The following is a 25616-nucleotide window of genomic DNA, read 5'->3' on the forward strand; positions in this document are numbered from 1 at the left end:
ATCATAATGAAGTTTCAGTAGAACATGCATTTGTTTAACATGTAATTGTTTCTCCTGGCCCCAGGGAAAATTTGTGCCCAGAGAGTACTGGCACCTTTTTTTGCAGAAACAAAGCACTGCCTATAAGATCCCCACCCCTCACCCCATTCCCATGTATACATTCTGGCAGTAAAATCTGACTTCAGCTCCGGCAATGGGTCAGCATTCCCCACTGCATCCAAGGGCAGCAGGCTAACTTAGTGAATGCAGAGGAGAGCATCTGGCACACAAAGCTGCCCTCCAACTGACAGGAAGAGCTGCCCCTGCTTTACTCCCACCTGCAGCACCTGCCACCTGAAGCAGTTGCCTCACTCGGCCAAATGATAGGGCAGGCTCTAGTTTAATAGAAATGGTGGGAATATGAAAATCATTTCAAAAGAGATTACACATGCCTTTTCTGACTGCTTCACCCCTATCCAGCACCTATGGGTGAGGCTCGAGATCTGTGTGTGCAGAGGACAACAGAAGCATTTTGGGAGAGGCAGAAAGACACAGAGAGAAAAAGAAGGAAAAGAAATAATATTAATAATTTATTATTTATACCCCGCCCATCTGGCTGGGTTTTCCCCAGCCACTCTGGGCGGCTCCCAACTGAATATTAAAAACACAATACAGCATTAAACATTAAAAACTTCCCTAAACAGGGCTGCCTCCAGATGTCTTTTAAAAGTAAGATACAGTGGTGCCTCGCAAGACGAAAAGAATCCGTTCTGTGATTCTCTTCGTCTAGCAGTTTTTTCGTCTTGCGAAGCAAGCCCATTGACGGATTAGCGCTATTAGCAGCTTTTAGCGGCTTATCTGCTGATCGGATCAGCTGATAAGCGGCTTAGCGGCTTAGAAAAAGGGGGGGGAGGAAAAAAAACCAGCAGGAACTCACAAGACATTGTCGTCTTGCGAAGCAAGTCCATAGGAAATTCGTTTTGCGAAGCACCTCCAAAACGGAAAACTCTTTCGTCTAGCGAGTTTTCCGTCTTGCGAGGCATTCGTCTTGCGGGGCACCACTGTAGTTGCTTATTGCCTTGAAGGGAGGGTGTTCCACAGGGTGGGCACCACTACTGAGAAGGCCCTCTGCCTGGTTTCCTGTAACCTCACTTCTTGCAATTTGGGCGATTATATCTTGGGGAGTGCTGGATCCAGGGAATTTGATTGTAAGGCAGTAAATTTACTGTGGGAAAGAACGCTGTGCTGTTTGCCTCTTCCTGTGCTCATCTTGCATAATTGTACATAAATACAAACATTGCAAACTCACATAAGCATCCAGTGATCTCTCCTTCCAGGAAAGCAGCACCCCTGAAACCTCTTGCCATTTCGGGAAGTGGGGCACCTGTAAAAATAATGTGTGAAACTCTGCAAATTGGTACCATTTATATTTGAAACTCTATGATTTATTATTTTTTAATGGAGACACAATATAGGTTTTCTTTCCCAATGTAGAAGAGAAAGGGGCCCTGGCTCTCTGGAGGGACAGGAAATGGGGAGCAAAGAACATATTTGGTGTTAAGAAGGAAGTGGGGTCTTTGAATGGAGCCCAAATACATTTACAGTGGTACCTCGGGTTAAGAATTTAATTCGTTCTGGAGGTCCGTTCTTAACCTGAAACTGTTTTTAACCTGAGGTACCACTTTAGCTAATGGGGCCTCCCGCTGCCGCCGCACGATTTCTGTTCTTGTCCTGAAGCAAAGTTCTTAACCCGAGGTACTATTTCTGGGTTAGCGGAGTCTGTAACCTGAAGCGTCTGTAACCTGAAGAGTCTGTAACCTGAGGTACCACTGTATATGGTACACTTGAGGTTTTACCCCAAGCAGGGCAATATTTGCCACACAGATTGGTGACCTCAAGCAAAAGCTCACCTGCTAACACTTCCTGTCATAAATAAATTGCAGAGAGATGAGGGAGTTGGTGTCCACGGCTCAGGAGAAATGGGGCATTGGGAGCCTAGCAGGGTTTATGACAACCCTGCAGTGCGGTCCAATACTACAAATATTATCTTTGTGGTTTATGGCAGCCCTGTCATATCACTGTAAGATGGTCCACACTGAACATGGGTCTCGGAGCTGGAAGCGAGCAGTTTATGACAGGCCTGAACTCTTAGCCCACTGTTCATATTTTCATATGGCAGATTGAGCGGAGCTTTGAAATTAAAACGTCTTTTTCCTTCCTTCCGCTCGTCAGTCACACAAGCGAAGCTTTCCTCGGTCCTAAATGGTCCTAAAACTGGAACCATGGAGACGTTTTCTGCACTCAACCGCTTTTCTCTCTCTGTACAGTGTAACGTACTGTACTTGGCTCTCCTGAGGTAGAGACTACAATCCCCAGCATGCAACGGGGCAGCCCAGAGCTGAGGAAAGCGATTGCATCTCCCAGAATGCTCTCGGGAGACCAATCAGAAGGATGAAGGTACCCCGTAGAATACCCGATGGGTCACGAAGGACCTATCCTGATTAGCAACGTACCCGCCTCACTTCATAACGACATGCGCCTCGGCCAATCCCTCTCGAAATCTCCCCGCGGAGGGGCGGCGCTACCGAGGAGAGGCAGCCCACGCGGCCTATCAGCGCCAGCCCCGCCTTCCGCGCCTGACAGGGGCGGTCTCTCCGCACACCGGCTCCTTAGTCTTGAGCCTTTCCCGAGGCCGCCGCCATGGTGCTGAGCGGGGCCTGGTGGAGCCGGGCCGTGGCGCGGGCGAGAGGGGCCGGCGGCCTGTTGAGGGGAGAGGCCTGGCCGTGGAAAGGGAGGGCGGCGAGGCCCAGCTCTGGGCGGGGCCCGGGACCTCCCGTCGTCTCGGAGCTGGACAAGGCAGACGCTTGGCTCCTCAGGAAAGCTCACGAGACCGGTGAGGGAAGGGCGGCGGGCGGGGGAGGGGGCTGAGTCGCGCGCAGGGAGGGGGCGGGGCCTGCGGAAGGCAAACGTGGACGGGGCTTCTAAAGGGGCGGGGCTTAAGGTCTGTTGCAGGAAGTAGACGGATAAAGACGTTCCAGGGCGGGAACAGGGAGGCTTAATGTGGGCCAAGGGTCACCTCTTAGGAGCTTGCTTTTAAAAATAACTCCATGTTTTAGATATTTTACATTGCATGTTTAACTTTAATATCCCCCAAGAATATTATATACATATATGCGCTATTAGGCATATCAATGTGCAACGTTAAGAGTTCGGCAGAGCTCATCATCAGGGTAGGTCAGGTATAGGCAAACTCCGGCCCTCCAGATGTTTGGGACTACAATTCCCATCATCCCTGACCACTGGTCCTGTTAGCTAGGGATGATGGGAATTGTAGTCCCAAACATCTGGAGGGCCAGAGTTTGCCTATGCCTGGGGTAGGTGGTGCACAATGCAGAGTTGAAAGGGATCAGAAACACCCGCCTCCCTGTAGAAACAATTCTGTACTAACAGCAGTTTCCAAACTGCTGGTTGGAAGGTAGTCTTCAAAAGGTAGCCCCACAAACAGCACATTGCAGTGGTACCTTGGGTTACATATGCTTCAGGTTACAGACTCTGCTAACCCAGAAATAGAACTTTGCTTCAGGATGAGAACAAAAATCATGCGGCGGTGGTGCAGCAGCAGCAGGAGGCCCCATTAGCTAAAGTGGTGCTTCAGGTTAAGAACAGTTTCAGGTTAAGATCGGACCTCCGGAATGAATCAAGTACTTAACCCGAGGTACTACTGTACACTGGATGTTGAGTCAGAAGATGCAAGGCTGCAGGCTAGATCAGGTATCAACCTATAAGCAGGATTCTAGGAAGCAGCAGCAATGGCTAATCCCCACTTTTGAAAACATTAAGCTTTGTGTATCTGAAGAAGTGTGCATGCACACGAAAGCTCATACCAAGAACTAACTTAGTTGGTCTTTAAGGTGCTACTGGAAGGAATTTTTTATTTAAGCTTTGTTGTTACCTCAGTCTGTCTTGTGCCAGGTGTGGGGTACCTGTGGCCCTTCAAATGTTGGTCCACAGCCAGCATGGACAGTGGTCAGCGCCTGATGGGAGTTGTAGTTGGAACATCTGGAGGTCTGCATTATCTTCTTTAGTCAGACATCATTTGTGAAGAGAAACATAGCTAGCTTTAAATCAGCAGAGCTCGTGACTGATTTTATGTACAGTACTAGGCAAAACAGTCAATTGAAGCGTTGCCTGTTGATTTTAACTAAATATTAAAGATCCTCTTATGTGGAACATGATTTAGAACAGGGATGCAGAACCTGTGGTCTTTCAGAGATTGTAGGGCTGTAACTCCCACCAACCCTTACCATTTCAGTTTATAGGAAGTGCCTTTTCCTGGATTAGGCCATTGGCTGTTCTAGCTATGAATGGTCAGTTTTCTTGAATGGAACCTTCTCACGAAGGGATCTCTGCACCATCTGCTTCTTCACCCTTTTAACTGTAGGTGTCAGGACTGAACCTGGGGCCTTCCACTGGCACCTGTGGTTTGTTTCTTTGCCTGCCCCCTAGCTAAGACTTCATTACAGTATTGTTCAGGGTCTTTAAGTACTTTTATCATTATGCTGTTTCTAGCTACTGCTTCAGATTTTGTTGATGCTGGGACCTGGGTGGTGCTGTGGGTTAAACCACAGAGCCTAGGACTTGCCGATCAGAAGGTCGGTGGTTCGAATCCCCGTGACGGGGTGAGCTCCCGTTGCTCGGTCCCTGCTCCTGCCAACCTAGCAGTTCGAAAGCACGTCAAAGTGCAAGTAGATAAATGGGTACTGCTCCAGCGGGAAGGTAAACGGCGTTTCCGTGTGCTGCTCTGCTTCGCCAGAAGCGGCTTAGTCATGCTGGCCACATGACCCGGAAGCTGTACGCCGGCTCCCTCAGCCAGTAAAGCGAGATGAGCGCCGCAACCCCAGAGTCGGTCACGACTGGACCTAATGGTCAGGGGTACCTTTACCTTTAATCTTGCATTCTTTCATGTATTTAAGATGTTTATATGCCACTTTTCAGCCAGACCTTTCAGAGTGGTTTAAGAACATACCAATAAAAATTCTATAATAAAACCAATTCGCTTCAGGAGAATAATGTTCACTATGATTCTTGAGTGGTGATGGTTGCTGTTGTAGAGGAAACACCCAAACTGGACTACTGCTCGGTGTTTGGCAGCTCATTGGGCTCTTCTCTCTTCCCCACTTTTCTTTTGTTGTAAACCACCCTGGCATTGTTGGGATCAAGGGGTCGCATATATGGAATAGGAACAAACAAATCCTTCCTATGAAACGTGAATGCTTATTAAATCACCATGGCTGTTTCCACTGCCTTTCAACCCACCTTGCTCCCACAGTTGCTTGCAGTTGGGAGTTGCCCACCGAACTGCCTGCTCCTCCCTCCCTTTTCCCTCTCAGTGGACAGAGAGGGAGGAGCCAGGCAAGCTGTGGCACAATGGTCTCAAGTCATCCTTACAAACAGTATCACGAAGTATAACATAAAAACCAACTAAAACATTAACAGCTAAGAACATTTAAAGATATTCAGAACTGAAACAACAGCAGCACGTTTATATCTGTTTTTGAGTGTTCAGAACGCTTCATGAATACAGTGGTAGCTTGGTTCCTGAATGGCTTGGCTCCCGAATGCCCCAAACCCGGAAGTATGTGTTCCGGTTTGCGAAAAGTTTTTTGGAAGCTGAACGTCCATTTCGGCTGTTGGCATTGTTTCCGGGCCAATCAGCCAACCAGAATCCGTGCCTTGGTTTGTGAACGTTTTGGAAGTCGAACGGACTTCCAGAACAGATTGAGTTTGGAAACCAAGGTATCACTGTATTGTCTTAGTTACCGTATTTTTTGCACCACAACACTCACTTTTTTCCTCCTAGAAAGTAAGGGGAAATGTCTGTGCGTGTTATGGAGCGAATGCCTGCGGGTGGCGGGGGGGATCTGCTGCAGTCGTGAGCAGAGCATCCATGGTTCCCCTTCCTTCCCTCCTCCGTGGTTACAAAGCATGGATCCACATGGATCCTCAGGCTTTTTGCATTGGGCTACTCCAAACTTACTGTCAGATCACATGTCTGTGGCCACAGCATGAACCACAAAAATCATATATCCACTATTTCGTTTAGAATATTTTTTTTCTTGTTTTCCTCCTCTAAAAACTACATGCGTGTTATGGTCTGGTGCATGTTATAAAGCGAAAAATACGGTAATCCTTGTAACAACCAGTTCTGTAAAGTAATGTGACAGTTATGTTTATTAACAGTAGCACTGGACTATCATATTTTACAGGCTTACCTTAGAGTATGTCTCAGTGGGGCTTAATTCTGAGTAGATATGTGTAGGGTGTACTATTAGCATTCTTAATATGTATTGATTTAATCTGATAGAAACCATGTCTGCTGAAACACAGAGGAGACGGTTCTTATTCCCTTCCTCCTTTCTCACCAGGGTTCCTCTCCTGGTTTCGGAATGGCTTGCTGGCTACTGGTGTTGGAGTGATTTCTTACGTTCAGAGTGACATGGGGCGCGAAGCAGCTTATGGTAGGTAACAAGCAAGTCGATACTCAGGGTGGAGTGACAGGATATTGGCAGATCTTAGCTTGCTGCCATGGATAAAGGAATCATTCCATCAAAATGTTGCTGGCATCATTCTTCCAAGAGGATAACAATCATAGAAGGGGTTACCTGTGTCAACAGGCCAACACCCTTTCCTTAGGGAAAAGGGTGAGAAGGCACAAAGTCAGCTTACATGGCTCTGATTCATTTATCCTTTGGATCAGAAACTTGCATCGTGGGTTCATACAGGCCATACAATTGCCTCATCTGCAGTGTGCAGTGATGTGGAGCGGAAAAAATGTTGATTCATAGGATGGTTAGTAACAACAAACGGATGCCCACTGTAACCACAGTATTAGGCAAGCTTGACGGTTTGAACGCTTTTAGCCTTGTTTACTAAATACAGGTGATATATGCTAAATTACATCACTCTCCAGTCAAGGGTATCGGAAAATTTCCCCAATTTGCACAGGACACTTTTCTAATTCAATTCAATTTTTAAACATCATTAGCAGTGTTCGAAATTAGCCAGGCACATTTTATGACTAGGCGTGGGTCCATTTGGGACCACGTGGCGATTTGTGGGTGCCAAGTTGGCCACTGAGGAAAGCAAAATGTCACGGAGAGAAGGATCTGAAATATTTCCCTTGTAGGTTGAATTCATTTTATTCTGCGTTGTTTTATTTGATGTTTTAATGTGTTGTAAACTGCTTGGAGATTTGTTCTTTAAAGTATAAAGCAGTATAAGAATCAGAATAAGAATAATATCATTATACCATGGAGTGGGGGGGGGGAGAGACATAACCTCGATATTCCATTATGGTGACCGCAGCCCAGGTTTAAAGTGTCATTTGGCTATTAGATTATATATCTGAGTTTCTAACACTGATCACTGGTTATATGAGAATAAATTACAGGCCTGCCTTTCAGGGCCGTGGTAAGGATAATTAACACTAAGGGTGGGTCCCCATGGGTCATTTTCTGAGACTTGGTCAAGGTCTTCCAATATAGCTGATGAAATAGAAGGTACCTAGCCTCTGGTCTTCTGCCCCTCTGCTCTTCAGAGAAAGGATGCAACCACAAGCGGTATAGTTTGCACATGTAGCAGGAGAGTAGGCCTGGGTGATATATTGATATACAGTGGTACCTCGGGTTAAGAACTTAATTCGTTTTGGAGGTCTGTTCTTAACCTGAAACTGTTCCTAACCTGAAGCACCACTTTAGCTAATGGGGCCTCCTGCTGCTGCCGCCGCGCTGCCGGAGCACGATTTCTGTCCTCATCCTGAAGCAAGGTTCTTAACCCGAGGTACTATTTCTGGGTTAGCGGAGTCTATAACCTGAAGCGTATGTAACCCGAGGTACCACTGTATTGCCCAGGACCAGTATATGGGGGCAGGCCGCAATGATAGCTTCACTCAGCGGTATTTTCCTGGTGAAACTATCACTGCTCTTGAGTCCCTTTGCCCCCAGCGTGCTGAGGGAGAAACAAACTAGCTGGGAGCTAGGGGCAGAAGCTGCGGCAGTTTCACCAGCAATATACCGCTGGTGAAACCACCATCGCACTCTGCCCCGACATAGGGAGAATCAAGCTGAATCGGTGGGGTGCCGTTTCAGCTTGTTCCTTCCTCCGCTTCTTTAAACTGCATGGCTGAGGAGCGTGCTGCTGTCAAGCAATTTTATGGAGCCCCCCCACCCGCCGCAGTCCCCGAGGCACTGGGTGAAAGCGCCTCAGCTCCCACGACGAGAGCTGCAGCAGTTTCACCTGGCATCTCGCTGGCTGGGGCCAACACAGCTTTTTTCAACGTCGCGGTATATCGCCAATGTCGACACACCGCAGCTGTAACTCTGGAGCTCAGGAAGTGGACACTAGCATCACAGCCTGTTTTGCAAAACAGACCTGTTTATTTGCCCTGCTGCAGGTGGGGAGTCAAAATGGCTTTAAAAGTGACTGGATTGAGAAGACTTTGCAAACCAGAAAAGAGCGGTCTGTTCTTCTAGGGCTGTTGCCGTGTAGCAAATGACTACTTGAGATGCACCTTGTGCAACATTTGTCTGTAGACACTGTACTGTCTACGACTGGGGCAGTCATTCTTCCAACATTTGGAAGAGCTAATTGATGGTTAGAGCCAGAAAGAGCTTCTCTGAATAAGTGAGTCAAAAGACAAGAGGAACCTTAATAAGTCTCAATTGACATTTCAGACACTAATAGCTCTTGTGATGTCATCTTCTGTAAACGGCACTCAGAAGAGCAAACGATTCTACAGCCTTGAAAGTCAGACAGGGACTGTTTCAGCGACCTTGGACAGTTTGCTTGTCCCTAGGAAAAAGATGGGTGGGGAGACGTAGCCGACTTTAAAAGCTCAAGGCCAGCAGCGGCAGTTAGAGGCTGAGGATCCACTGAGTTGCAGGTGTATTCCCTTTGCCCACATGGAATGCCCAGGAAGGGGTAGCAGGTGTGCAGAGAGGAAGGTAGCAGAAGCAGAGGGTTTGTTCTTTGAAATGGGCGGCTTGAACTCTTTAAGCCTGAATAAAACGGAAAGTCGAAATTGATGTGCCCTGAAGTCTGTGAAAAAAGCAGGGAAGGAGACAAGAGGAGGCAGGGTTTGACTGCATCAGGACTGGGGAACCTGTTGCCCTTCCAACGTTGATGGACTACAACTATAACAGTTGACCATTGATGATGATAATTTATTATTTATACTCTGCCCATCTGGCTGAGTTTCCCCAGCCACTCTGGGCGGCTCCCAATTGAGTGTTAAAAACAATACATTAAATATTAAAAACTTCCCTAAACAGAGCTGCCTCCAGATGTCTTTTAAAGATAAGATAGCTGCTTATTTCCTTGACATCTGAAGGGAGGGCGTTCCACAGGGTGGGCGCCACTACCAAGAAGGCCCTCTGTCTGGTTCCCTGTAACCTCACTTCTCGTAATCAGAGAAATGCCAGAAGGCCCTCTGCACTGGATCTCAGTGTCCAGGGCTGAACGATGGGGTTGGAGACGCTCCTTCAGGTATACTGGGCCGAGGCCGTTTAGGGCTTTAAAGGTCAACACCAACGCTTTGAATTGTGCTCGGAAATGTACTGGGAGCCAATGCAGATCTCTCAGGACCGGTGTTATGTGGTCCCAGTGGCCACTCCCAGTCACCACACTAGCTGATGAGGGCTGGAGCCCAACAACATCTGGAGGTCACAAGTTTCCCTACTCTGAACGGCATTCTTGCATGCTTATAAGAAATCTACATTACAGGGGCCCAGCAGAAGTCCTTTGTGAGATGCTGGCCCCCTGGCCTTCCGGTCCCTAAGCACCAGGCTGTGCCAGGTGCTTCTCTGTCCTCTTCGCTCCATTTTTGTATGTCCACCTACCCAACAGGGTAACAATATCTCAATTCTTTCTCCATTTACTTGCCCCCCCCCCAGCACACCAGCACTTGCAGTCAGGCCAGCACTTAAGGCTGATGCTGCAAAGAGTAGCACTTGTTCCTTTCCCTAGATGCTAGGGCACCAGAACATACACTTGGCCCCTTAAAGTGGTTCTCCCTCTCTCGCCCCTCCTTCCCCATTTTAAAGGAAATTCAGCACGCTGATAATTATGCAGATTGCAGTGACCTATGAGCTTGCATAATTCCGCCATCTTCCAAATGCAAATAGCTTTTCCTAAAAACAAGCCATAGTTCTGCAGATAAGCTGCATTTTGTTAATTGGCTTTTCTCCACATACTGGGTTTCTTTACAGTATCGTCACCTCTTTCACCTCAGTGCAGTCAGGAGAGGGAGGTTGCTGGATGGACTCTGTGAGAAGGCAAGAAGAGTAGCCTCAGACTGTCATGTGTCCAGCACAGTGAAGGGGGCAATCTGAAACTATGGACAAGTTTGTTTTAATGTACCCTCCTCCATATGCAATGCAGAAGCTAGGCGCGCAAGTAGAAAACCAGTTTTAGGTATAGCATCCTCTTGAATTGCACCAGCTTTGGTAAAGGTCCCACTCTTTCACAGACACTATATATATGTGTAGTGGGTGGGAGAGAGAGTAGCAGTTACACAGCACAGTCAATATTGTTGGGATATTGAGGGCTGCCTGAAAAAGATTTAGTCACTGCTGACTCTTAAATCTGTCAACTGGTTCTAAAACAGCGTTTCTCATTTATACCACAGAAGGGCAGTGGATCCTCATACTTGAAACTGAGCTACAATTAGTTGTGTTGGTGTTCCCAGTTTATAAACGGCATTTATGGTTTTGAGAAATGACAATAGTTGTGCAGGTATGAAGGGGTGGTGGCGCGGAATAATTCTGGGCAAGCTTTTATCTTTGAGGAACCAGTGGAGTAGGCATGTTTTGTTTTTTGGGTTCATCATGCTGGAAATAGGATATTACCTCTGCAAGACAGTGTGCGTGTCAAACATTCCAACTGAATCCCTCTTACCTCCCCAGGCTTTTCACACCATATTCCCTGTCCCAGTGGGATCTTGCCCTCCACCACTACAGCAGGAGACTTGGAGTGGGTCTCTTTGTGTATCAAATAACCTCCAGATTTGGAGGAACAGATTAAATACTTAATTTTCTGAGCCTATGCCACTTCAGGTGAATACGGAAACTCAGTAGAGATCGGTAACCATATTAATTTAGAGACAGGAGGTAGGCAAGATTAACAGGGACCTATGCAGGCTTTAGAGTCATGTAGAACTTTTCATCAATGGTTTGTTTTTTCACCCCATGAAGAGCTTGTCTTGTCTTGAAGGCATGTGTGCTCCTAGCTCAAACTTAAGTTGGTCTAATAAAATTTCATGTTACTTTTTAATGTCAGCTTGAAGGTCTGAATGTATAAAGAATACAGCGGTAACCTCAGGTTACAGACGCTTCAGGTTACAGACTCCGCTAACAGTACCTCGGGTTAAGAACTTTGCCTCAGGATGAGAACAGAAATGGTGCGGCGGCAGCAGGAGGCGCCATTAGCTAAAGTGGTACCTCAGGTTAAGAAGAGTTTCAGGTTAAGAATGGGCCTCCTGAACGAATTAAGTTCTTAACCCAAGGTACCACTGTACATAAGAATTAATAAGCGATTTCTCCCCTCCAGTATAAGCCCATCCAGACACACACAGGGTTTTTTTTTTTGTTTTAGTAGAAGGCTGTTGAGTTGTATAGAGAGGCATATTCACTGCTTAGTACTGCCCCAATGCTGACTTTTGTACCTCCTTGCAGGTTTCTTCATCCTGGGAGGAATCTGTGTCTCGTACGGCAGCGCCTCCTACCTCGTCAGCCTCTTCCTCCTCCGTCGCACCATGATGCTCTCCTTTTCCACGGCTCTCCTGAACTGTGCCGCAGTCACCACCGTGGCACTGTTCTGGCTGTGCGCCATCTCCCTCTACATTGGGCGCTTGGAGGTGGAGATCATCCAGGACGACCCCAATGACAAGTGCCAGGACAAGAAAAAGGAGGACGGGAAGTCGGATAAGTGAAGGCCCAGTTGGCTTGTGCAGACACGCGGTGGTATTCTGTGGACTGCAGCTTTGAAGGCCACCCCACCCGGCATGTTTGAATCCTTCTGCCTTTGGGGCCGAAGGGCAAGGACAGGCGGCTTCCTTGCACACAAGAGACAAGCGGATGTGTTGGCTGCTTTGTATTTATTTCAGGTTTTCCAGATGGGCTCTGGGAAAGTGACAGTAGCAAAAATCAGGTCACCGGCAGCGACAAAGAAGGGAATTGTTCAGAGGACACTCTGCTGAGCCAGCAGCACGCACTCTTGCTGAACTGGGATCTCTGGCACGTAAGCATTCTGTTGAAGTTGGTCTTGCTCTGCTCTCCCCCCCCCCCTCAACCAGTTAATTGAAGTGCTAGCTGATACTTATCAGCTGAAGATATTGTAAGAAATGTCCTGCTCTCTTGGCATCTCCTGTAAAGCTTGGCCCTGCTTTCCCAGTGTTGCTTATGCTCCCCAATCCTGCTCCTCACATATCAGGTGTATCTCTTCTGCCACTAGCCCATGCCTTCTTTGTTCCACCTGTCCAAATCAGTTGACATTTGTATTAAAGACACCAAAACCAAATCTCCTACTTTTAAAAAAAACCTGGGGACAAAAAACTGCTCACACTCTTTCCTCTAATAGCAGCCGGGTATGCAGTTCTTGGGTTTTAGCTGGGGAGACTTACGTCTACGTACAAAAACGATTTCATACATTCTGCCAGTTGGTACCTAAGGCCATCTTCTCCCTTCATAAAGGTAAAGGGACCCCTGACCATTTGGTCCAGTCGTGGACGACTCTGGGGTTGCGGTGCTCATCTCGCTTTACTGGCCGAGGGAGCTGGCGTACAGCTTCCAGGTCATGTGGCCGGCATGACTAAGCTGCTTCTGGAGAACCAGAGCAGCGCACGGAAACGCTGTTTACCTTCCTGCTGGAGTGGTACCTATTTATCTACTTGCACTTTGATGTGCTTTTGAACGGCTAGGTGGGCAGGAGCAGCAACCGAGCAACGGGAGCTCACCCCATCATGGGGATTCAAACCGCCAACCTTCTGATCGGCAAGTCCAAGGCTCTGTGGTTTAACCCACAGTGCCGTGTTCCTTTCTCTCTTCATAAAAAGGTAAAGGTAAAGGTACCCCTGCCCGTACGGGCCAGTCTTTACAGACTCTAGGATTGTGCGCCCATCTCACTTACGAGGCCGGGGGCCAGCACTGTTCGGAGACACTTCCGGGTCACGTGGCCAGCGTGACAAAGCTGCATCTGGCGAGCCAGCGCAGCACACGGAAATGCCGTTTATCTTCCCGCCAGTAAGCGGTCCCTATTTATCTACTTGCACCCGGGGGTGCTTTCGAACTGCTAGGTTGGCAGGCGCTGGGACCGAGCAACGGGAGCGCACCCCGCCGTGGGGATTCGAACCGCCGACCTTTCGATCGGCAAGCCCTAGGCGCTGAGGCTTTTACCCACAGTGCCACCCACGTCCATCTCTTTTCATAGTTTCCCACAATTTTCACATCAAGGTGTGAGGATGGTTCTTGAGATAAGGTGGGACCCTTGAGGCATGGAACCCAGAAGTCCCCTTGCATGCCTGCTCTAAAGGTTGGCACAACCCTACTCTTCACATTGTAGCTCGCTACTCCAGTAAAGCTGCCAGGGCCCACCACCACCACGAATGCCTGCCCTAGCCACTCGCCTCCTCCCCACAATGCCGGGCAGCTGCGTCTACAAGCCACCAGTTAACATTTCCCAGCATGTCCTGGAGAGGCACTACATTGAGCATTCTGGAGCACTGAGAGAAGCTGGAACTACCCCCCAAGCCTCGCTTGGAGCACTGCTCCCAGCAATGTTTCTACCAGAAGTGCCAATAGGGCACCCACAGACCCAAGAGGCAGCTCTTAGTGGAGCTGTCTGTGTGTTTGCAGGCCTTCCCCTGTTGAGCCTCGTTTGAGCTGTGTTGCTCCTAGGGGCCAGGGCTTTGTCATGTACTTATAATAGGGAAGATGAGAGCTCTTCCCTCCAGACATGGATGCACAGCATGCAGCTGACGTAGATGGGAAGGGCTGTGATTTGACTTCATTCCCCCCTCTGGGTACGTAAGAAAAACCATGTTGGATCAAGTCAAAGGCCCATCTAGTCTACAGCCTGCTCTCCCTGGGGGCAACCAGATGCCTGTGGAAAATGAAGCAGGATCCGAGCACAACAACACTTCCCCCATTTGTGTGTCCCAGCAACTCGGAAGCACCCTGCCTCCAACAACAGAGCCCTTGTGGCTAACAGGCACTGGAAGCCTTATCCTCCGTGAATTGCTTAAAAGTCTCTTTTAAAGCCACCCAAGTACGTGGCCATCACTACCTCTGGGGAAAACTGCTTTCATAGTTTTATGTGCTGTGTAAAGAAGTCCTTCTTGAATCTTCCAACATTCAACTTCACCAGATGGCCCCAACTCCTAGTATTATGTGGGAGGAAAATTTCTTACCTATCCAGCTCTGTCACGTTTCACCTTATACACTTTACGTGACCCTGTGCACAGTAGCTCTTGTCCTATTTGAATGTTTGAGCTGGCAACGAGGAAGGCAGTCGCTTTTCTCGACGGTATGTGAGACCCTTCCTTGTGCTTTAGCAACGCCAAATTTTCGTTTCAGGTAATTGCTCACAATTTGCCAAGGCTGCTTTGAATTTCACACCTGTCCTTGATGGCACTTGGCAACCACTTCTGCTTTTATCGCAGAATCACAGAACTATAAAATTGGAAGGGATCACGAGAGTCATCTAGTCCAACCCCCCTGCAATGAAGGAATCTTTTTGCCCAAGATGGGGCTCAAACCTGCAACCTTGAGATTAAGAGTCTTGTGCTCTACCGACTGAACTATCCTGTCACTAGCAAATTTGAGAAAACACACTTTGGAATTTTTGATCCAGATAACTAACAAACATTTCAGGGGAGACCAGACTGCAGAGGAATCATGCGTGTTCAGGCTGGTGTGTGCCCTAAAAAATCATCATGTTGTTATTCCAAGTACTTTCAAATATGTTTGTATTTCTCTTTGGTGTGTGTGTGGGGGGGGGATCCTTTTGTTAATTAACTCAGAATGAGGATACACAACAGGCATTATTACAACAAGATCTTACTGCTATTAAGCCTGCCAGGAAAAATGGTTGCGCCTACTGAAATCTTTTTAGGCAGGAACAGAGTCCCATTTATTTTCATTTTCTCTGAAACCCCAGATCGCCAAAAGAAGCAGCAAAATGTCAAGAACAAGTGAACAGTGGAAACTACATTCATCTATCCAACGAGAACCGTAGGTTAATAAAAGAAAAAAACGCACACACACAGATCTTTAGCGATGAGTTACACAGAAAAATACCACGTCATCCAAGTGCTACTGTCTCGCTGTGGGTTTCCCCCCACCCACCCTTTCCCACCGAACTGTACAAGTAGTCATTATTCTGAATAAGTGCTAAAAGTTATGGCGTAACATTTTTTAACCTTTTTAAGTGCTGTCATCACATACGATGACGACCTACCTGTTTCCATCCCTTTTCTGGCCTGCATTTTGGGCTCTGGATGGAAAAGGTCCTTTTCATGTCCCAAAGGGTCTCAATGGTGGAAGCTTTTTTCTACTGAGTACAGGATCAAAGCAACAGCTGTGTTTGCACAGTGATGAGAGGAAGAAGCAACCTTGCAGGATTGGACCATCAAAGAGGTCATCTTGTCCACCATTTCCCCCACCTCCCAACAGTGGCCAGGCAGAACCTTCTACCCCACCCCAAATCTGTCACTATGGTAGACAGCCTCTGCACACAGAATTTCCATTTTGCTACAACAGCCACTGGTAGACAAATGGGCGGATGAGAAGTCTTAACACCTGGTAATTAGAAGAGCAGAATCAGCACCCTGTCAACTGTTTAGAACTGTCCATGCTCAATTATTGGTTCATCCACACTGCATCTTCCTTAACTTTAAGAAGTTTTAACCACTGGGAAATTAGCCGTCCCCCTACTGGCACCCACATTTCACTTAAGACTGTTAAGCTGGTGGCAGAACTCTTGGCAACAGGGCAGTTAAGACAGCTTTAGTAATCTCTTTCCCCTTTGATCTGAGCACACAGAAAACATAAAAGCTATTAATCCATTATTTGCAGAAGGGGGAAGCATGACGAAGGTGAGGCTATACGAGATAAGAGGAGTGCCCAAAGGGTTGATTCACTCAGATATACTTGCCACATCTGGATTTCTTGTTTATAATTCAGAGCCGGACTTTTGAGCAATCGCTGTGCTGTAAGAAAGAGTGCAGTGTGGACAGAACAGAAGCAAAAGTGGTAACGTTGATGTAATCACACTGGGGGGTTGAGTCGGGGGTGGTGACACCCTGCTCTTCATGTGCAGGTTTCTTCGAGTTACACTCGCCTTGGCTAGCAGACAGGTGGTCCTCTCAACAGAAAAACCTGCAGGGCCTAAACATAACCCCCATACATACAAAAAAGCCCACCCCAAAGTCCCCAGCAAATATGGTGGAGGAAGGAAGTCAACTTGTAGCAGCAGGAAGACAGACGAGAACGAATGTAGGATACCTCTTTCATCTTTCCCAGGAAAGTTGCACCAACTTTGCCCTGGGTTAAACTCCCAAACTCCGCATTTGCACTGGGCTAACTCCTGAATTCGTTCCGCAACCAGAACAGCAGTTTCAAACAGCATCTGGGTGGCCAGGCAAGGAGCAAGAGTGGAACACAAGACTGCCGAGGAGATGGTCACACTACTAATTTGCCAGAGGTTTAGAAAGGAGTGCTATGAAAAGATGAGACACGCAGGGATTGGTTAGAGAACAAAGATTTCTCCCCCTGCGGCAGGGAAGTTGGCACTGAGCTTTCCTCTAAAAGGGGCACGCAGGACCTTTTATTGATGGCACAGAGTTTGGCCACATACTCAGTCCTCCTTGCGTTCCAAAGCCGAGGCACCGTGGACCCCGCTGCCGGCCATCGAGAAGGGCAGCGTGGAAAACAAGGAGTCCGTCGCGGCAAAGGCTCCCCCTGAAATCTGGGCCAAGCCCGCCGAGTTCCCAAAGGGCGCAACCATGTTCAACCGCTGCAGGTGGTGGTACATAAGTTCCCGGGGCGTCTTGGCCTCGGCGCCTCCGATGTCCATGAGGTTGATGGGGTGGGAGGGCGGCAGCACGTTGCTTTGCATACCGAGCGTCATGTCGGCAGGGGCGTACCGGATGGTGCTGGTGGCGTAAAGGCCCTGCGAGCCGGATGTGCCGGCATGCGGGCCACCCAGCTGGTGCACCAGCGGCACAACCACGTTGCCCGCGTGGAACCGCTGCAGCACCTCCATGTCGGCAGGGTAGAGGAGCGGCGTGAAGGGCGTGGATGTGGCCCTCTCCTCGCATGGGGAGCCCGAGAGCGGGGGCGAGAGAGTGTCCGCCGAAGAGGAGGCGGCCGGGATGGTCCGGGGAGAGGTGCCGAAAGGCCCTTTGGGGGCGCCGCTCTCCATCTCGGGCGGGGTGAGCACAGAGTCCGGGATGGAGACGTACAGGTGAGAAGAGGCCGGCCGCAGAGAGGGCTTCTCTAAGCTAAGTGCTTTGTTCACAGTGTAAGGGCTGCCCTTCTGGGCGGCGGGACAGGTCCAGGGGGCTCCCTTGGCACCGGGGGGCTGCTCAGATTTAATGCTAAGTGCTGGGGTGGCTTTCAGAACGGTGCTCTTCTGAGTTTGGATGACGGAGGCAAACTCCGGGCGGCCGGGCCCTGCGCTCCTCCGCCCTCCGGCGTTGCAGCCGTTGGCTTTCCTCGCCAGGGGCGCCCTCTGCTGTGGGAGGAGGCCCAGCTCCGATTCGCTGCCACTGTCCGACTCCTCAGAGCTGGCCTCCTTTGCCTCCCGCGAGGGGCTCTCTGGCGGGAACTCCAGCTTGATGCGCTTGCTGGGCGGTCCCTCGGTGTCACTCCCGGCGCCTCCGTCTGACAGCTCCTCCTCCCGGTAGCTCGTTTCAGGGCCGCTGGAATCGGTCTCTGCCAGGCGGCACCGGGCACCGGCCTCTGCCACGCTCCGGGGATAGGCCTCGGCTAGGGAGCCAGGTTTGCTGGGGGAGTAAAGCTTTCTCCCTTGGCTGCTCTCTTTGGCAAGGCTGCTCTCTGAAAGGGAAATCAGGTGGGGAGACAGGAGGGGGGGAAATCAACTGAGCGAGGCAGCAGGGAGCTAAGCATCTTCCCACGGCCAGGAGTTGGGCAGATTTATTTTGCCAAGCAAAATTTCTATCCGCAGAAGACCTGGGGGAGAGTTTAGACCTCGCTTCAGAGCAGCTTCCTGCCAGCAGCGCAGCTAATAATCACCACCACAGGGCAAAGCTACTCCGGAAAGCCTTGAAGTGGATGTGGGCACAGCAGGAACTCAAAAGCCAGCATGGCAGAATTTCCGCCTTGGAGAGGGGGGGGAACCTACTCAATAAGGTTGCACATCCTCCCTGTAATTTCATTTATCCCTTTACGTATTTTCAAAGGAACTAAAGGGGGCTAATAATAATAATAACGATAAATGCAGCAATCCCCATCAAGAATCTTAAGGCCAAGCCCCCATAACAATATACAAAACATCCCCTGAAACTGGGACGTTAAAGGTGAATCAGCAGAGAATCTTTCTAAACAGCCACGTTTTCACTGGCCACTTATAACAGTGCAGTGCCCACATCTGGGTGATGTGGTGAGCCACCAAGCAGGGTGGAGAATCTTTTTCAGCTTGAAGGTTGCACTGAGCCATGCCTTGGGCTGTTTTAAGATCCTAAACCCTTTTAAATATGTTTGGGGGGGTTATTGGTTTATTTTGTTCTTGTTTTTATTATGCATTTTGTTTTTAAGCTGTAAACCCCCTTGAGACCTACAGATGAAGTGCGGTATAATAATAAATAATAATAATAATAATAATAATAATAATAATAATAATAATACCCTCAAGGGCCACTTTCCAGGGGCCACATACCAGCAGTGGGCAGGGCCAGAGGCAAAAGTTACAAGAAGCAGAATCCATGCAGAGGAAAACCTTTTGCCCAGCAGCCTATATTCCAGCTGCAATAAAGGAAGGGGTTGCTACACACTGGACACCAACGCACAAGGCAAGCGAGGAGCATTGGTCCAGTCCACATTCCGGCCTTTGCACTGAGAAGGGCACATAGCAGGGCAGTAGGATCGTGACCTGCAGTGAGACCCGAAGGACCAACCTGAGGTCCCTCGCTCCTGTCTTGAACAGCTGCTTCAACAACAAACCGTTACTTCTGGCTCCATGATTTGTTTGGGAGAAAACAAACCATGAGGACTAGTTCAGTTACTGCAGTAGGGCAGCCGCCCCCAACATGAATCCTGGTTGGGGTTGCAACTTGTTTATTATGTATTTAAGGTCTTCATATTGTTTTTTAAAGTTGTGAACTGCCCTGGGATCCTTGGATGAAAGGCAGCATGTAATTTAATAAACGAACTAGCAAACTTCCATCAGCTCCAGCCAGCATTAGAGATGATGGGCATTGCAGTCTGAAACCTCTAAAAGGAGCCCGGTTGGGAAAGGCCCTAATAAGCCAAGACTAGCGATTTGTTGCTGCTCCCTAGGCCAAGGCAAGGAGCACAGAGGGAGAGTGATTGGGCAGCGTGCAGACTTCTGATGGCTCAGCACCATGGCCAACAAACAGGGCCTGAGGCACCCCAACTGGCAGGGCGTGTGCCACAAGGTCAGGACCATAACCGTATAATAATAATAATAATAATAATAATAATAATAATAATATAATATTATAATAATAATAATAATAATAATAATAATAATAATAATAATAATAATAATAATAATAATTTACTATTTATACCCCGCCCATCTCTGGGCGGCTTCCAACAGAATATTAAAATATAATAATCTATTAAACATTAAAAGCTTCCCTAAACAGGGCTGCCTTAAGATGTCTTCTGAGTGTCAGATAGTTGTTTATCTCTTTGACATCTGGTGGGAGGGCATTCCACAGGGCAAGTGCCACCACCGAGAAGGCCCTCTGCCTGGTTCCATGTAACTTGGCTTCTCGCAATGAGGGAACCGCCAGAAGGCCCTCAGCGCTTGACCTCAGTGTCCAGGCAGAACGATGGGGGTGGAGACGCTCCTTCAGATATACTGGACAGAGGCCATTTAGGGCTATAAAGGTAGTGCCCACTGTGCTTCATGGGGCTGAGGGCTCTGTGATGTGAGAAGATGACTGGAGCATGCAGGGCAGAAACACGCAGAAGCAGGCAATCCTTCAGTTTCCCTGGGGTCCCAAGCCCCTGAAAGCTTAAAACAGCACCTTGAATTGGGGCCAGAGAAACTAAACACCACCTGCCTGCAGCAGTTCACCAAGGGGCTGAGAAGAGCGAAGGCAGCGCCTACACCAGGACTCTCTTTTAAAAAAGCACGCTGGTAAATAGCGGGAGGCAGTGGAGGACAGGAGTGCCTGGCGTGCTCTGGTCCATGGGGTCACGAAGAGTTGGACACGACTAAACAACTAAACAACAACAACAACAACAAATAGCAAAAGGGGCCCTTTGATTTTTAAAGGGAAAATAGTAGGTTTGCTATGTTTTATCAGCAGGCAAGAACCTAAGAGCTCTGCTGAAAGAGACAGCCCACACCTGTTTGCCAAAATCTCTTCTGCTAGCAATGCACGGAGCTCGTCTGCTTGGCAAACTAACCTCCCCTCCCTGTCCAAGGCTTCATTTTATTCACCTTTGAATTCTGGCCCCACCTCAACGGCCTCCGTCTGTCTTGCGGGAATCCCAGGCAGCTGGAATATGTCCAGCACGGTGTTCTTACACTCCGGCTTGCTGGAAAGGGTTAAAAGTGAAACAAGGAAAAAAGGAAAGCAGAAGATTAAAGAAATGCACATGTGAGGATCGTTCCAAAGCTTCAAGATATATCTTCGTCTTGCCAAAGGAGGCTCGTTCCCCTGGAAGGCACTTTGCGAGGTTCAGAGGTGATGCTGGGGTTTCGGATGTTTCGCCGGCGTTAAGCCAAAGGCCGGGGCCCAGGAGATGCCTCGAAGGAGGGGCCGTTTTTCCATTCCGCCCGCAACAGCTTGGAGGATCGCCAGAAAGCAGTATAAAGAACTTCAGAGTGGAACACCTCCAGTGGTGGCCGGGATACAGAAGGCAGCAGAATTTGTGCCAGGATGCAAAGGAAGTTCCATGTAATTCTCTCTCCTGTACACATTCCCTACCATTTCCACCTCTGGGGCACTGCTCTGCACCATCCCTCCTTCAAGAGGAGGCCTTTGAAATGGCGCTGGGGACTTTGGCATCGTGAAGGATCGTAGCTGGATCTTGTTAAGCGCGGCCGCTTGGTGGCAGCAAGGAAGCCGAGACAGAGAGAGAGAGACCCATTCTCCCTGCTTAGCAGCCATGTGGCAATGCTGAGAGGCCAGGGATTAAAATAAGCGCCGCAACTCCCTCCTCCCACCCTCTTGCAAACCAGAAGGGGACTGAAGAAAGCCAACTTGAATAAGAGCTGACACATCCAGCCACCTGCAGGCTAGAATCAGCGGAACAGCCGAGGGACCATTGGCGCTTCATTGTCCAAGAACAAACAAGGATAGATTGAAATCACAAACTCTCCCTTGTGGATTTGGTTGTGTGTGTGTGTTTTGAAAAAAACACCCTACACGCACACATACCAAAAACAGCAGGGTTGGGGGTTTTATTGTCAAGCGAGCAAAGCTGGAACCAGTTCAAGTTAAGAGTCCCTCCCCCCAAAAGCAAGTTATGGTCGCAGGGCAGCCGATGCAATGGAAGGAGGCGATTCGGAACCCAGGCATCGTTCTTCCCTGGAGCCCCAGGACCCATTTGGGATGTCGGGGGCATGCGAAATAAAAAGTGAATATGGCAGTCCAAACGTATCTGGGGCTTGGGCTCTAGGGAGTGAGAGAGAGTTTATGTCTGACACCAGTGCTCACTTTTTCCCATCGACAACCTCTGTGCTGCTATGCTCGCGCTACTCTCAGGCACCATTCCCTGCTCCCAGGGGTCTTTCCGAATGATGCTGCATCGCTATATAATTGAGGAGACCAAATCTGGGGGTCAGCGCCACCCGCTAAGTTCAGCTGCTTTCCCTCCCCAAAACTGCCAAACTGTCCTCCCCGCAACTTACAAATGGTGTGTTCCAGCTCAACACACCACTTTGCTCTTCCTCGAACACAGAGCCTTCCAGCCCGGGGAAGTTTTTCTCCCCTGTCCTGTCCAAGGAACAATCCAGCCCTGTCCCGCTTTGCAAAGTGGTGTTGGTTTTGGCGGGGCGGTGGCAGCGGAGAGGGAAGCAAGCAAGTTTGCAGGGAGGCTGCAAGAAAGTTAATTAGCCTCTAATTACAGCACTAATTAACTAAAATACTAATCACCCTTACAAATCATACATTACCATCGGCAATTGCTTGCAGGATTAACATAATAATGCTTCCCTTTGCTTTATCGGGAGGGAAAGGGGGAAAGTAGTCATTAATAACCATCTGCAGTAGCCATTCACAGATCCCTTTTATCTGTTTGGAAGGGTGGGCAAGCGTGGCAGGCTGGGAAGAGGGAGAAAAAAGACTTCAGCAGAGAATATTTGGTAGTTCTTAAGTAGATTTTAAATGTTGCACCTGGGGCAACAGAGATGGGGGTGGTCTTGATTTGAAGAGTGGCACTGTGGGTTAAACCACTGAGCCTAGGACTTGCCAATCAGAAGGTCGGCGGTTCGAATCCCTGTGACGGGGTGAGCTCCTGTTGCTCGGTCCCTGCTCCTGCCAACCTAGCACTTTGAAAGCACGTCAAAGTGCAAGTAGATAAATAGGTACCACTCCGGCGGGAAGGTAAACAGCGTTTCTGTGTGCTGCTCTGGTTCGCCAGAAGCGGCTTAGTCATGCTGGCCACATGACCCGGAAGCTGTACGCCGGCTCCCTCGGCCAATAAAGCAAGATGAGTGCCGCAACCCCAGTCGGCCATGACTGGACCTAATGGTCAGGGGTCCCTTTACCTTTACCTTTAAAGGACTCAAGATCCGAAGGGCTGAGTGTGGTGGAAGCTCTTGATGAACTTTTGCCACTTGAGACCTCAGGGAGCGGGGACTGAACCTTTGAAAAATACTAGATTTAAAAAGGCAGCCAGGCACCCTGAACACACAATGTCCATTTGAAAAACTCCCTAGTGAGCTCAGTTTCTCTACTGAGCTTGATGGACCAATGGCATTACTCTGCGTAAGACAGTTTCCTGAGATCCTAAGGGTCCCTCTGAATACCTAACTTTTGCCACACCGGTGGGAGAAGGCCTGCTTCAAGAATAGCCTGCGTTCTTGCAGAATAACCACTTGCACACATGCTCACTGCCAGCTTTGGGGTTGTTGTTTTTCGGGAGGGAGATGGTGGGGGCTTGAGCAAGATAAATAAATAATAATAAATATTTTTATTATATATATGCCGCCCATCTGACTGGGTCGCCCCAGCCACTCTGAGCAGCTTCCAGCAAAATATTTAAAAAATAAAAAAAATGTCCAGGTAGCCCCACATAGAGTGCATTGCAGTAGTCCAAGCGGGAGATAACCAGAGCATGCACCAGTCTGGCAAGGCAGCCCGCGGGCAGGTAGGGTCTCAGCCTGCATACCAGATGGAGCTGGCAGACAGCTGCCCTGGACACAGAACTGACCTGCGCCTCCATGGACAGCTGTGAGTCCAAAATGACTCCCAGGCTGCGCACCTGGTCCTTCAGGGGCACAGTTACCCCATTCAGGACCAGGGAGTCCTCCACACCTGCCTGCCTCCTGTCCCCCAAAAACAATACTTCTGTCATGTCAGGATTGAACCTCAACCTTGACTGGGATGCACTGATGGCAACCCCTGGTGCTGGGAATTCTGCGCGGTGGCAAGCTATTAAAAAATATGCCCCCGTTTGCTCTGAACTTTGCACGAATTGAGACGGGACGCCTCACCTGAGGATGTAGTTCACCCAGACCATGTTCTTCTCGGTGGGGTTCTTGACGTTGACAGAGATGGTGGCGCACGACTGGACCCACACGAAGCCCCCGTTCTTCTGCAGCCAGCGGTAATACTGGGTCACCACCTGCCCCTTATTTAACACTAAATGAGGAGGAGAGGAGGCAACAGCCGTTAACAACAGTTTTAAGAAGAAAAACATTAAGTGTGTCTACCCCAAAGCGTTGAGGAACAGTGGCGAAGACTTGCCCGGACTGTACCACTTCAGGTCACCAGGGATGGTTGCAAGCTGGGTAGAGAGCAAGCCTTGAGCTTGGCTGAAATTCTTCACTCTTTCACAACACATTTGTTAAATGCAAGGAGGGTTTTTGGTTTTTTTTAATGGAGGGGGCAAATCAAAAATTCAACAGCCCCCCCCTCCCCACTTTGTTGGAAGGTAGTACAGTCCAGGAAGAGCTTTACCGCTTGATTCTTCTAACTGCAAAAAACTGGTCCTTGGACAATCTGCTTTTCATAGGCAGCAGAGCTGAAGAGGTGCCAGGGTAGGAGAAGAATCATAGAACTGTGGAGTTGGAAGGGACCCCGAGGGTCATCTAGTCCAACCCCCTACAAGGCAGCAATCTTGACTGAAAACGGATCAGGAGAAGCTTATAGAGATGCAGGGGATTGCTTTGGCCGAAACAGTGACCCCTTTGGTCTGTAATGGGGGGAGGGACCCGTTGCCCTCCAGTTGATGCTAGACTCTGACACCCATCACTCCCAGCCAGCACAGCCAACCGCAAGGGACGATGGAAGCTGTAATCCAGCAAGCAAGTCTCCCTTCAGTAGAAGTACGGACTTCGCAAAGAACTCTTAACTTCTGGCTCCGCCTAAACTCAACACACACACACACACACACACACACACACACACACACACACACACGGTTTACTATCCTTAGTACTTCAAGACTCCCATAAAAGTGCCTGGCTTAAAACCGTCTATCAAAAACTTCACCCTTGTGGCCTATCCCCACAACACCAACTGGGCCCTACTAAAGCAAACAGTCTAATTGCTCAACGTTTGAAAGATATCGAGCATCAGAACAACCTGGACACTATAAGGAAATTCTGCCCTTGGTATGTTCATTTTCCACCTTTCCATTTTGATTCTCTGGCCCCATATCTGCACAAACCTATTATCCCAAAATACGGACGTGCTTTTACACTTGCAAGACTGGATGTTTTGCCATCTGCGGCACTTGAGGGTCGATTCCAAAAGATCCCGCCTGAGAAACGCCTTTGCCCCTGTGGAGATGGCAGCACCGAAACAGCGGCACACGTCCTCCTGTCTTGCGCTCTCTACAAAGACCTGAGGAACGAGATCACCACCCCACTCGACCTAACCATCCCAGGGCGCTCAACCACTGCCACAATGTCCTTTCTTCTATCAGATCAAAATGAGCAGATAACAGCAAAGGTGGCTAGGTTCATAGCAGGGGCAGTCAGAATAAGGGCCACTAACTGAATGCTAATTCAGGACTTTAAATTGTGCTGTTATATCAAATTTCCCTTTCTGCGTATACTGTAATGTTTTATTGTTGCTATGGCCATTGGCTAATGCGAATGAAGTTTTATCAATGATTCCAATGATCCCAGCAAACACCAGGAGGGCCATAGACTGCCCAGCCATGTTCTAGTAACGGTAAAGGGACCCCTGACCA

General features: G+C 48.9%; 2 protein-coding genes and 1 long non-coding RNA gene across 11 annotated transcripts in view; 1 reads left to right on the forward strand and 2 right to left on the reverse strand.

Moving 5' to 3' along the window:
• LOC310712742 overlaps positions 1 to 2490 on the reverse strand; it is a 31124-nt gene extending 28634 nt beyond the window's left edge. For 3 of the 5 annotated variants that reach the window (XR_014528970.1, XR_014528972.1, XR_014528973.1), the window contains exons 1-2: positions 1890 to 2490; positions 1289 to 1363 (exon numbers count right to left, since the gene is read on the reverse strand). This is a non-coding gene — a long non-coding RNA (uncharacterized lncRNA). Of the gene's footprint in view, positions 1 to 431; positions 483 to 1288; positions 1364 to 1889 lie in introns of all 5 variants that reach the window. The other 2 variants (XR_014528974.1, XR_014528971.1) reach the window with 2 other exon arrangements.
• A 186-nt stretch (positions 2491 to 2676) lies between these two features.
• TMEM160 (transmembrane protein 160) lies at positions 2677 to 12552 on the forward strand. Its single transcript, XM_083516040.1, has 3 exons — positions 2677 to 2872; positions 6405 to 6497; positions 11709 to 12552. Exons 1-3 carry the CDS (start codon positions 2680 to 2682, stop codon positions 11963 to 11965), a joined length of 543 nt encoding a protein of 180 aa, XP_083372166.1. The 5' UTR covers positions 2677 to 2679; the 3' UTR covers positions 11966 to 12552.
• A 2583-nt stretch (positions 12553 to 15135) lies between these two features.
• The window catches only part of NPAS1 (neuronal PAS domain protein 1), a 93647-nt gene continuing 83166 nt past the window's right edge, over positions 15136 to 25616 (reverse strand). For all 5 annotated transcript variants that reach the window (XM_083515815.1, XM_083515817.1, XM_083515816.1 and 2 more), the window contains 3 exons: positions 23911 to 24058; positions 20689 to 20786; positions 15136 to 18089 (listed from right to left, as the gene is read on the reverse strand). In XM_083515815.1, the coding sequence (XP_083371941.1) occupies positions 16888 to 18089; positions 20689 to 20786; positions 23911 to 24058 (1448 nt within the window). In that variant the 3' untranslated portion in view covers positions 15136 to 16887. The remainder of the gene's footprint in view (positions 18090 to 20688; positions 20787 to 23910; positions 24059 to 25616) is intronic.

The sequence above is a fragment of the Podarcis liolepis genome, assembly GCF_965112155.1.
Source record: "Podarcis liolepis genome assembly, chromosome: 7".
Lineage (NCBI taxonomy): Eukaryota > Metazoa > Chordata > Lepidosauria > Squamata > Lacertidae > Podarcis > Podarcis liolepis.

Coding starts and splice junctions, on each gene's coding strand:
- TMEM160 (XM_083516040.1), top strand. CDS start 2,680: ATGGTGCTGAGCGGGGCCTGGTGGAGCCGGGCCGTGGCGCGGGCGAGA. Junction 2,873..6,404: donor CAGGAAAGCTCACGAGACCG/GTGAGGGAAGGG, acceptor CTTTCTCACCAG/GGTTCCTCTCCTGGTTTCGG. Junction 6,498..11,708: donor GGGGCGCGAAGCAGCTTATG/GTAGGTAACAAG, acceptor ACCTCCTTGCAG/GTTTCTTCATCCTGGGAGGA.